The following is a 13,509-nucleotide window of genomic DNA, read 5'->3' on the forward strand; positions in this document are numbered from 1 at the left end:
CAAATGAGGTTCCAGTGCAGTTTGTCTCAGCGAGAGATGGTGTCAGCAACTTCAAACAAGACAGACGTGTCTGACATCACTCCCTATTTACTGTATAGAGCTCTATAATTAATGTCCGCTATTTAATTTGTAAGAATAAGGTAGAGCATCTCACTAGAATGAAGAAAATGGCGCTTTATTCTGATAAAAATATTAATAGTGGAAATAGATTAAATCCCATTGGCTGATTCTTACACTTGTTTTACGAAAATAGAATTTTGGATTCAATAACTATCTACAGTAAAAGACTGATTAGCAAAAGGCTTCATGTTGGGACTGGACGCAGACGTCAGAGCCATTCCTCCCTCCTCCTTCTTCTTCTGTGGTTGTGTAAGTCGAGCTGTCAGTCTTGTCTCTAACAGGATGATGACTTGCATACTTTCCTTCCTTCCGTACTCATCCCTCCTCCTCTCCATCACTCCATCCCTCACTGTCTAAATACTTGTCAGTCTGTTATAAAACACAGACTCCTGTCTTTTGTCTGTGGCTCTATTAACGCCACATAGCTCGCTCTGATGTCATCACCTGAAATGCATAGCTCAGGCCTGCTCGCTCCTACCTTTGATCACATCCTGACCTTAAATTCCTTGCATTCAGTTACATCACATCATTCGTATTAGTTATTGATTGATTGATTTATGATTACTTATTTAATTTGAGATGAAGGACTGAAATGTCTTCTCTGAATGGAAGAAAACTACTGTAATTACTGTTCCAGTGAGTTTATACTTGTAGTAGTACTACGGTGAACTTTTGTAAACACTGGCGGATGCCATCAAGAATGAAAAGTCATATACATAAACTAAATTTTTTAAAGGCAATTCTTTTGGTAGTTTAGACAGACAAAGAGGAAACATGGGGAGAGAGGAGGATAACACGCAAAGAAGATCCTCGACCAGAAGTAATCCAATTACATAGTATCCATTAACCACTAGGCTGCCAGGATGGCCAACATCAGCACATCTTCACACTAAAGTACAGTTGTATTGAAAACTGATCTGAGCTGACATTACAAAGATATTTAAAAAGGTCTTTTGCCCCAAAATAGCACAGCTACATACAACTAAGCTACACACAATGCACCTGAAACCATCTCTAAAACAAGCTCACTGAAAACAAACTAGCTAATAAGCAAAAAATAATCTAGACCAGAGGTTTTCAAACTGTGGCGGGAGAGCTGGAGGGGAGGCGTGGAAGTAAAAGGTAAAGGTGCATGTTAGTGTACTGAAAACAACAGGAAGTTAGTTATTGTAGTTCGGCTCGCGGATTTGGCCGCTTATCAACATCATGGCCTGTGACACACAGCTCATGGAGACAATTAAGGTACTTCACAACCAAACTGCCACTGAGTCAAACATCCCACTCCTTCTCAAGAGTCATAACTCGTTCAGATCTGAACACACAGACATGATGCACCCATTTTTTGATTCGGTGTGACTTACACTTTGACATTTCATTATAATGTCTATAAATGTCTATAAATAAATGTCCATAACTCCACTTAGAAATCATAGAAAAAAAGACGCTCCTTATAACTCCGAAACTTGCCTGACAATCTTCACATTTTAAAGTTTTCTTTAGAATCAAAATAATCCACAGTTGTCTGTACATCCATGGGTACATTGCAGACAGAAACTGGTAATAGCTAATTCGGGAAACTTTTAATGGTGCCATTTTACCAAAATGTAAACAAATGTAGGCTAAAAATACCACTGAACACTACTTGCCCAGCACCAAATAGCAGAGACAAAGTTAGCAACTAGCTGATGAAGAAAGTGGAACATTTAGCAGCAAAAAAAGCCAGATATTTTTCTCAGGATTGGGTGGAGACCAAACCGGAGCTAAAATGAGAGTGAATATTGAACTTAGACAACTTCAATGGGATGATGTTTCTCAGTGTCTGTTTGTTGAAATGTTGTGCCAGATGCCAAATGCCAGAACAACTTTATAAATCGATAATATGCCACTGTGAAGTTTTCAGCTTGTTCTGCTGCCCCAAAGTGGCCGATAGAAATCAGTTAAACAAGCTGCAAATATTCTGAAAGAAATTACAAATAACTGAGAAAACTTTCTAGTTAAAACACACAGTAAACAAATGATTGTGTTTGAGCTACAAACCAGTCAGTCATACAGTCCAGTTTTTTCAGTCACATCTGGACGTGACTACAGAACATGAACCTCTTATTATAGCAGCCGTGTGTGATGATAGTAATGCTGCATAAGTCTGTTTCCTGCTGACTGCTGACTCCACATTAACGCTCATTCTGAGGATCATAAAACAGGAAGTGAGGAATAAGAGAAAACGACACGTACTCCCTCTTTTTTCACTCTTCATCCCAAGAGATTCTTTCTGATGGTGAGAACAGAGCTTACATAACAAAACAACAACACACACGTGTCTTGGATCCGGGGAACCGATGGAACAGTATGAGAATGTTCTGGAAAAGACAAAAAGCTTCCAGTAACCACAGACAGTCCAGAGACTGTTAAAGGAGCAGTTCACTTAAACTGCAGCTTTTCACAAAGTTAGTTCACAGTTAGTTTTAAACCCAAACATTTACTACATCAAGCTCAATCAGGAAGCAATCCGCGATGCCTTAAGCTGACCTGACAATCCACTGTCCAAGATCTTTTAAATTATTCTATTTGCAGAAGTTTTATGGGGGTAAATGGGGAAATCTAATTTTGGTGACTGACAGAAAGTCACGCAAAACTTTAATGTTTCTTCTATATGTGTTTATTAATATTCTCTGGTTTCACAAAGAGCTCACAAATTATGAGCGTTAGTCGAAACTGCAACTCAACCATTTTTATGCGATAAACGCCAGAAAATGGTCCTGTGATTGGTCTTCTTTGCTTTCACACCACTAGCAAACCACACCAGAGTTCCCTCCGTTTCAGGCCGTATCGGCCCGGTTGTTTAGTTCGTCCAAGTGTTCGACTGACAGCTTTCGGACAAGCCCAAACGAACTGAACCAAACTGGCAAACACACCAGAGTTTGTTGTATCCGAACCAAACAGGTGTGTGAAAGCACCCTTACTGTATGTGCTGCTTTCAGCCCATTCATCAGTGTCCCTGAGAAGGATCATGCACTTGTGTCTACTAATCCTGAGGGGTAACAAAGCTAGACAATTTTTCACAGTGTGTTTAAGTGATGGACGTTAGTGATTCAGAGGTACAGTGAAAAGCATTCCGACAGTGAACAAGCGCTACTTCAGCTCTTCCACTTTCTCTCAGCGGGACTTTTAATGTGTTCTGGTTCGCTAGTTTATTGTCATAATAAGCTGGTTTCCTGCCCGTCCGACTAAATGTTGGCCCTCGTCTCTTCTCCTGACTCAATTCATTCATTCAGTGTGCGTGCAACCAAACAGCGTGTGACTCATTCAGTTGTTATCTGCAGATAACAAGAGATTTCGGCTGTGATCCTGAGATAAGCAAATGGAAACAATATGTACGGCTGTTTGTTTTAGAAATCCAACATCCAGGTCTGACAAATCGACCATATTACATCAGTTCTCCCACACAGCTCTTGGATGAGCTGGTCATGTTACCTTTATAATAGTAATGGTCAGAATGTGTTGGTATTTGTGTTTTATGTGTGTGTAACAATAGGATATCATAACAGCTGTCTGAGTGGCTATTCAAAGTGTATGTGATGTGGTGGATGTGGTGGATGTGGTGGATGTGGTGGATGTGGTGTCGGGTCACATGACCTCCTCAAAAATTAGTAGCAACAGGAAGTGAGGAGACAAAACCAGAGATGGAACAAATGAAAAAATATGCGGCCCACAATAAGGTCAGTAAGACTTGGAAAACTGGTTCCACAGAGGCAAAAATATAAAAATGCTGCACTGAACCGAAAAAAAACCCCACACAAGAAAGATCAAACACACAAACTAGTCAAAGCCCAATTATTCCACGTTGAAGTGTAAATATTTAGACCGCTCGGCTAAGTGACACCCATTAACTGTCTCATCAAACAAACTGGGACCAGTGATGAGTTTCAAACTGGCCAAAACAGCCATCCAAGTGTAAAATCAAACTTTACAGACCTGAAGTACTTTCAGCTATATAGTGATTCATCTTCTCACTCACAGAGGTCTTTGGTTAAGCCTTTTTTTTTTTTACAGCACCAAGACAGTTAAACTGTCAAGAAGAAGAGAATCAGCTGTGTGTGTGTGTGTGTGTGTGTGTGTGCGTGCGTGAGTGTGCGTGTGCGTGTGCGTGTGTGTGTGTGTGTGTGTGTGTGTGTGTGTGTGTGTTCAATTAGGGAGCCAGTACCTTCATGCAAACATGAGTTTGAAAACAAAAAGAGGCCAGGATGTTAGCAGAGCAGGTCTGTGTGTGTGTGTGTGTGTGTGTGTCTGGGACAAACAGATCTTTGTCCCTGCTGGCCGTGTTGTCCAGGCAGTTGGCAGAACAGCTAAAAGAGCTGAAGGACCCAACAAAACACCATAATAACACTGGGAACAGGACACACACACACACATACACACACACAGAATCTTTGAGCTTCACTTCCTCCGTCTACAGTTTCAGGACATGAACCTTCTCATCACTAACACGGTTAACCCTCCGTCTGCAGTAGTGAGATGCAAGTGCAGTCATAAACACTAGAACAGACGCAGGAGTACTGGAGACGGTATGGAGGTACATACTAGTCAGAGCGTAGTTGGGGTTCTCCACTTCCATGCGCTGCAGCTGAGCTCCCAGGTAGACCTGCAGGTGAAACACAGGAAGCTATTGTCATTATAAAAGAGTATCAGTGATTAATGGTGCAAGACAGGCAGCAGACACTAAAAAAAACCCATAATAATCTGGTGTGTCCGCAGCTCCGCACAGGTAAAATGAAACAATTATGACCACAAATGAGGTGCGTTTCCCAACAGCTTGGCAAAACTAAACAAACAGATTATTGAAGGTGCTTTCTAGCCGTTCTAGCAGCAGTCCACCACTTTGGTCCAGACTGAAATATTTATCAACTTTTGGAAAGACATTCATGTTCCCGAGAGGAGGGATCCTAATGATTCTCATGATCCCCTGAAGTTCGCTCCACCACCACCATGGTGTTTAGTTAAATTTAGATTAGTTAAATTGGAGCACTGTCGCCTCACAGCAAGAGGGACGCAGGTTTGAATCCGGCTCGGGGCCCCTTCTGTGTGGAGTTTGCATGTTCTCCCCGTGTTAGCGTGGGTTTTCTCCGGGTTCTCCGGTTTCCTCCCAGAGTCCAAAGACATGCAGGTTAATTGTTGACTCTAACTTGCCCATAGGTGTGAATGTGAGCGTGAATGGTTGTCTGTCTCTATGTGTCAGCCCTGTGATAGTCTGGCGACCTGTCAAGGGTGTACCCCGCCTAAGCCCAATGTCAGCTGGGATCGGCTTCTGCTCCCCCGCGACCCTGAATAGGATAAGCGGTTACAGATAATGGATGGATGGATAGTTCCAATTGGGCAGGACTTTGCAGAAGTGCAGGAGCATGTTAGCGCATAAGACTGATGTATTCTGGGTGATCAGGGTTAGGAGCCTTTCTCCGTCTGCTCATTCTGCTGGAATATGCTGGTATTTGTGCTGGTGGTCACCAGCAGTTCAATAGACTTTGAAAACACGCCACATATGTTGTCGTTTAGAGTTTGTTTCCAGTGTTAACACACTGCTGTCGTCAGTACCTTGATGTCGATGCCTCGCGCTATGGAGGAGTTGTTGAAGAACCTGGAGGGAACCTTCGAGTTCAGGTCAGGTTCTTCTCGACCAAAACCAAGATTTAAGAGGACTTCCTCTGGGTCCTCTTCGTACAGATCCAGCAGCTCTGACACACTGTGGACACACACACAGGCAGTCAGTCACTCAGTCAGTAAGTCAGTCTGTCGGTCAGTCAGTTAGTTAGCTAGTGAGTTAGTCTGCTAGTTAATTTAGTCAGGCTAACCGCAGGGTAAGGAGGGTCTCTTCTGGGTGCCCCTTTGACTGCTCCAACACCTCTGAAACACTACGAAACACAGACAGCCAGTTAGTACTTCTCACACACACCCTTTTGTTAGTGGGTTAGTCTGTTACTGAGATAGTTAGTTATCTAGTTAGTTAAGTAAAGACCAGAAGAAACCTGAAGAAAAACGGATCAGTGTCACGTTATAATGTGAAAAGTTTGTTATAACAAAATGTTTTTCATGTTACAACAAAATATTTTCACCTTATTACGACATACAAACTTATGTTATAACAAGAAACCTTTCTTGCTATAACAATATACTTAACGTTTCACGTTATACCGTGATCACTTGTGCGTAATTAATGGGAAACACTGGAGCCTTCCGTGCCCCTCCAGCTGATCAATGAGAAATGACACTACCTCCAGAGGTACTTATATACTTGTTATCACAATATCATCCACTGTGCTCGATAACAGCAGAATCTCGCCATGTCTCAACCCAAGCATGAAGTAGCCTAGAACTTAATCAAATCGTGTAAGTAAGCCATTTAATCAATTTATCCGTTCTCCGAGCATCGTTTCCTCATTCAAACAGGAGTTTCACGTTATAACAATATAGGAAGTTATCACATTAACGTGATAATTTATATTGTTATATATATAATATTATATTTATAACAAGATAAATAGTATATTGTTATAAGAAGAAACTCTTGTTATAACATGATAAGTTTGTTTGCATTAATAACAGGAATAACATTAAACTTTTCACGTAATAACCTGATACTGATCCGTTTTTCTATTCCTGGCGTGGCAGCAATACACTTCCGAGATTTTGCATTGGATTATTTTTATGTGGTGGTATTTAAAACAAAATTGCAGTGATTGTTTGAATGTGAGTTAATTCACAGATTCCTGGAGGACTGTATGATGTAGTAAACCTGGGTTTGCATTCAGCCCTGACAAAATAACGGAAGACTTGTTTTCATTATTATTATTATCCTGTATCGCATAACTGCTATGAACTGCTATTGCGTCAGTGAATCAATTGAGCTGTTTGACAGCACAGGTTCAAATATATGTTTGCAATGCAGTTTAAGAGGCTCCTTGAAGCTCTGCGGTGTTTCTATACATCACTGATCTCCGTGAATTGATTTTGGTTTTCTTCCTGACAAGTTCAGAAATCTGAAAAATCTTTCAAACTGCTGCAAGACTATGTGAAAACAAACACAGACCACGACCAACAACATAAAACTGAGGGTGGATTACCCACGATGCACCTCCCATAGCCCACTATGAACCATTAGAAACACAATCCACCATTCACCTCCAACTGCTGGAGCGCTGCCCGATCCCTGGCACCACCAGCCCCTACTTTGACCTCATCACCGCTCACACACCACCACCAAGAAATCAGCCGTCCATGAGACTTTCCACCACAGACACTTAGTTCAACAGTAAATCCTCCAAACACAAAACTTCTGAAGCACCTCAGACATTAACATACTTATTTCATTAGTGTATTTACCACACCTGCTTCACATCTGGAAAAGTTTAACCCCAAATTTCTGACACTGTGAGCTGTTATTATTATTCAAACCAGTCAAATATCAGTGGGAGGAGCTCTGAGAAAAGTCGGGTTCACATCTTTACTCTTGTTTTAGGAAACATAAGTGAGAAGCTTCAGTTATCTACAGAGAGAAAACAAAACCTTTTGGCCAGAAACTAACCACAATCGCTCATCAACAGTGTTAACATCTTTATATATTTATTTCTTTATATGCAGCTAATATAGTCTATATATGACTGGTTCCCAATGCTTTTCTGCTTTTCACCTCTTAAAATTAAGCAATGTCTACCGATGACCATAGCCCGATCAATACCGGACATTTGAGGCTCATACCAACGTTGGTATTTGTATATTTATATTAACAATGACATATTGGCAGACGTAATTATTTCAAGAATGCATAACATAAACAAATATTTTTTAAATACAAATACATTTTGTTTCCTGTGACTGCTTCACAATAAAATCCACCATGTGTTTTGCCAGTTGAATTATTTTAACGTGAACCAGCAGCAGTAGGAATTGTTGGGTTAGCATGAACAGTAACTTAATACGGGTCTGATACGGCTGTAGGAGGGCGAACAGTAAACAGTGAGGCTGATATCAATGAGCTAAAATTACAAACAGTAACGCTGAATTACATGCTGCATCGTGAATACCCCGTTGGGATGGCAGACTCCACCACTAACAATAAACTACTATATAGATAGGTAGTTAATGAATGTAAATACATTAAGTGGATATTGCTGAAAAAAGCCAAATAAAAATAATATTTTGTTTGATTTCATGAGTATTTTACAGATTATAACTTTGAAGGAAGAATGTTTTTTTCCTGCTCAGATTGTTTCATTTGAAGGATTTTTAGGGCCCTGAAGAGGTGGAAAGAATCCGCTATATTAGACTAGAAGAAAAAAACTAAAAAAATATCGTAATTTCTGGCAACTGAATACTATTTTTACTCTCTTTAATCATGTTGTGCCCAATTAGATTTCATCTTGGCACCCCTTGATTATGAACCACTGCTCTACATGCCTGTGCCTCCAAAACAACACCTCTGGTTGTTTTTTGGTTGACCACAAACAAGCTCTCTGTAGTGTTAATTGGTTTGAAGTTTAATAGCAGCCATCTGTGTCTCTGCCGCTCTCTACCTGAGATCACTGTGTTACTTCCTGCAGAAACCTCCATGAGTCTGACTGAAGACTGACGAGGTGAACTGACCTGGACACAGTGCTGCCGTTCCCTGATCCTGTGGAGTTCATACTTCTTGTTCTCTCTTTATACTGACTCCTCTTCTGTTGCGCCACAAGATCGAAACTACACATTAACATACACACAGAAGCATTAACACACATACTGTACACAGAGTTATCAACCAGCTGTTATCAACTTTATTTACTGAATGTAGAGAAAAAAATAAAAGTGAACTCACCAGGATTCAGTTTTACTGTTACTCGTCTGAAGATGGTTGGCTGCAGAGAAAAACAAGGAAATCAAAATTACTCATGTATCAATAAAAACAACATAAAGCATATCAGTCTGCAACTAATGATTATTTTGTATTATTAATTAATCTGTCAATATTCTATTCTGATTGATTGATGAATCATTTAGTCAATATAACTGAAATGAAAAATGCAATTACCAATATCCACCCAGAGCTCAAGCTAACTTCTTCAAATTGCTTCTTTCTTCCGTCCAAGAACTGATCAGATTTCATCATAGACTGTATAAAAAGTGCACGTAGTCACCATGACATCACTCATTGGTTTGTGCACTGCCGTTTTGAAGCCTCGAGTTGGCTTTCGCCATCTTGGTTTTTGGCCGTCGCCCTCTTTGGTTTTTGCAACCAGAAGTGACACAAGAGGGTGGAGCTAAGTACAACCAAATGCTGAATACGGCATTTCTAGTCGACCAAAAAGGCTATAATTAACTTTCATGAACTGAAAACACACTGTGAAAGGGTTAAAGTTGTAAGACGAAAACACGGACAACTCCCAGACCTTTATGGTCTGTTTGACTCTAAATGGGACCATAATTTACTAAATGAACATCATGCTGTATGGAAGAAGACTTGAAACTAGCGATTGAGACCATAAACTCATGTTTACAATGTTTACTGAGGTAATAACTCAAGTGAGAAGTAGGCTCATTTTCTCAAAGACTTCTATATAATCAGACTTGTTTTTGCAACCAGAGGAGTCGCCCCCTGCTGGCTATTAAAAATAATGCTTTAAGGCACTTTCGCATTGGCTTCACTTTTCAGACCCTGAATTGCCAACTGGATTTAATCGACTGTTCGCTAAACCCCTCCCCCAGACGGTGGTTGTTCAATCGTAGCTTAGCAACCGTAACCAGGCACGCTAGTTCTGTCAAGCTGTAGATTTCTCCACATGTTGAAGTGGTGTCCATGTTGCTGTAGTAAGAGAGACAGGCTACACAAGATAAAAAAGTGTAAGTAATGTTTTAAACTGTGTTTACCTGCTCTAAAATAAGCTACATCGTTAGCGTGTCTGGTTAACCAGCTTACTACCAACAGTGTTAACCAATTCCGTCACTAACTTACTAAATTAGTTTGTGGGGTTGCAGATTATGTTTTAAGAAAAGCTCCGTTCCCAACTAGCATATCTACTGTGTAGTATTTCCCCACTGTGTGGAAGCCGTTTCTGAATGCTATCAGAGTTTAGCTAACGTTAGTGTCTCAGCCTTGCTCTTTATAGGATTTTGGGAGTTTCATACTCCAGCAACCACAGCTAACATTACCAGAGATAGCGTTACCTTTGCCAAACACATTGGTTAGTACTCATCCTCAAAGTCTTTCTCTTGTAACGTTAAAGGTGAAACATAGAACTGACTAGTTCTACACTCCAATACAAAAACAATGTTGTTTCTTTATTTGCATATCTTCTACATATATTATCAACTGAGGATGCTGACTTTTTGCCTGGGACATGCCGTTTTAGCTTCAGTCTTTTAACATAATCAGGGCTAGACAGTAAGGGTTGCCAGATTACCATTGGCAACTATTTTGAGAAATTGGCAACCAATGCCCGGCCTTGGGTTGCCATCAGTGGCAACCACTTTTTAACATATAAAAAATAGTGACAGCAAACTGCAAAACGTGTGCCCCAGTCTCTAAAGCTGAGTGAGAGGAGAATCAGCTGTCTAAGCAAGATCAAGACAGATTGGAGGTCATTTCTGAAAGTAGAGATGATGGACGAGCTGATGTTGGTGTCACTTGAGGGACCCACAATCATAATTGCTCAAAATATAAGGTGGCTAAAATTGACCGTGTTTCCAGTTTCGGCAACAAAAAGCTGATGCCTGATTGCCAGCTTGGCAACCACTTTTAAAAGTTAGTGTTGTGCATATTTAAGACAGTGTTACAAGATTCTTGTTTTAAAATGAGTCAGCAGGGGTGCCCTGGTAGTTCACCGGGTAGAGCACATGCCATCAAGGCTGAGTCCTTACCGCAGCGGCCCAGATCGGAGTCCAGCCCAGAGCCCTTTGCGGCATGTCATCCCCTCCCTCTCCTCTGCCTTTCCTGTCTGTCTCTCTCACTATCAAATAAAGCTGAAATGCCCAAAAAACAAATCGACTCAGCTGGAATCATCAGAGACTGTGTTATCAACCAACTCACAGAGCGAACGTTAGCTTCATTAGCTAGCTAGCTTTAATAGTTGTTATTTCAGTGAGCATAATCGACAGTCATCGGTTAAAAAATGAGAGGCTGTTTTTATCCACCTTGGTCTGAAATCAAGGACTCACTGTTTTAGAAATTACGATGAACTTTTAAGGTTAAATCTGCTGCAGTTCTGACTTTATAAATAACGCTGAAGCAGATTCACTTTCCTTCTATCAGAGAACTGAAAGTCATCACCAGCTGCAGGTGTGACTGCTTTTTTTTCATTTCTAAAGGACTTGTTGGGACCTGTCGTCCTGCCGTTGGCTCTGAGCGTCTCTCTTTTTTCCACTTAATTTCAGCTGAATTTCTTATTCTTCCTTTGAATCTACAGTGTTTTCTTCTGACTTAAAGGAGCCGAACGTGACAACAACTCGTCTTCCTCCTCTAATTCACTGGCTCACTTCCATCCTATTCACCCTGAATCCTTTAATGAACTAATTCACTTCCATACTATTCACACAGTGACACTTTAATCCCCTCCCATCCTGTCCTGATAATGTTTGACATCATTACAGACCATTAAGATCTGTTTATACATGACATCTCCAAAGTCTTCTGCACCACTAAAGCTACTTCTGACGAATGTCATTCTCAACATGATTAAAGCACTTACTGTCAGGACATGCCAACATGAAGAGAGATTTAGGCTGATGACAAGAAGTAGCCAGAACACTCAACTAAAGAGGTTTTCAACAAATACTTCACCCAAATGTAAAAATGCTACCATTATCTTTTCCTCCTAATGTAACATCCACATAAACACAAAGCCAGTCAGCTCAAATGGAGAAAGGTAGTGAGTGGTCAAAGGTAGTGGTGTGTGAAGATAAAACATGACGCACAATTTAGAGGCAGCAGGAATGTATAGAAACTCAAAACTCCGTTCTGGTGACACTCACTGAGGAGAAGTTTTAAGTCACACCACACTCCAAATACCTTGATATTATTCTTTAGTTTGATATGAAATAAAAGATATGATGCATTAAAGCATTAATCCAGTTCCCAGTTGGCAAAATACTTTGATTTGTTAAGCTCAGACGGTAACGAATCTCTTATCAAACTATTTATCTCTCTTCACACTTTTTATCAACAAAGAACGATGGAAACATTCTCATTTTTGCCGACTGTGGCTGTCGCTGGTTAAAATGACAGACAACACTGGCGGCAGATATGATGAGCTGTAGCTAATCAGCTTTATCTCAGTAACGGCTAAAATGAAGAGTTTGTCTGTTCCCTGGTTAATGGTCTCTCTGCAGCTGGTGTCTGTAGTCAGCCAAAGAGTGTTTGTGAGTGAAAAGCCACTCTGTAACACCAAGGTAACCAACAGACTGGTGACCGTTGATCAACTGATCACCTCACGTCAATTCAAGAATCTCCCAGTTAAACTTTGATTCATCTCATAACATTTTAATCTGATCAACTTCATAGTTGTGAATCAGGACCTTCAGTATTTGGAGTAAGTAGCTGCTGATGTACAGTAGGCTACAGTTGTTAGCCCCGCCCCCCGCTGCTGCACAGAGCACTGTTTGCTTGTTTATAAACAGTTTATTAATATTAAACGTGTCGCGTGTCCAAATTGCACCAACTTCGACACTGCACGTCCTCGGGTCCCCAGCAATACACCCACCAAGTGTGAAATAGATCAGATGAATGGTTCTTGAGATATGCGAAGGACATACCCACATACAGACAGAGGCCACTTTCAACGTCTTGTGTGATTCGATCACAAGTGGACAGGTCTAAGTACATCTGTTCACAACTGCCATTAGATTGCGTCTCCACATGCGTCTTGTGTGACCACTTGTGATCGGATCTCACCTCCCCGCTCTGTATGCAAATAAACACGTAGTACACACGGCTAATACAGCAGTAGTAATATCCTACATATTCGCAGTGAGACCCCACGGATCCAAGCGGGATGTCAGTTGAGTAGGCGGTCCTTCAATGTGGCCCAGGACACATTCGCGTACACACTGCTAAAAGAATGTGGCCATATGAGGCCAAGACCACCTTCGAATGTGGTTTGAAAGATCGGATCTCAATGCGTCCTCAATGCGTTTTGAGAGCGTTCACACCTGTACTTAGAGCTGTCTACTTGTGATCAGATCACCCAGGACGCATGTTAATGCCAGGTCTGAACAGGGCCTGAGATTCCTTGCTTGTCAGCCAACAAAAAGGTGATTAAACTGTTGTAGTTATTTAAGCCTTTAGTTACTCACGTGTTGAAAAGTAAACAAATTCAAAAAGCGGGACAAAACCGTCTGTCCTAGGTACTGAACGTCAGCCAGATGACTGTT

General features: G+C 40.9%; 1 protein-coding gene across 4 annotated transcripts in view; it reads right to left on the bottom strand.

Annotated features, from left to right (window-relative positions):
* itprid2 (ITPR interacting domain containing 2) overlaps positions 1-13,509 on the bottom strand; it is a 44,461-nt gene that overhangs the window by 11,609 nt on the left and 19,343 nt on the right. For 3 of the 4 annotated variants that reach the window (XM_074658595.1, XM_074658593.1, XM_074658596.1), the window contains 4 exons: positions 8,963-9,002; positions 8,752-8,847; positions 5,707-5,854; positions 4,699-4,759 (listed from right to left, as the gene is read on the bottom strand). In XM_074658595.1, the coding sequence (XP_074514696.1) occupies positions 4,699-4,759; positions 5,707-5,854; positions 8,752-8,847; positions 8,963-9,002 (345 nt within the window). The remainder of the gene's footprint in view (positions 1-4,698; positions 4,760-5,706; positions 5,855-8,751; positions 8,848-8,962; positions 9,003-13,509) is intronic. The other variant, XM_074658594.1, reaches the window with a different exon arrangement.

The sequence above is a fragment of the Sebastes fasciatus genome, chromosome 14 (genome assembly GCF_043250625.1).
Source record: "Sebastes fasciatus isolate fSebFas1 chromosome 14, fSebFas1.pri, whole genome shotgun sequence".
NCBI lineage: Eukaryota > Metazoa > Chordata > Actinopteri > Perciformes > Sebastidae > Sebastes > Sebastes fasciatus.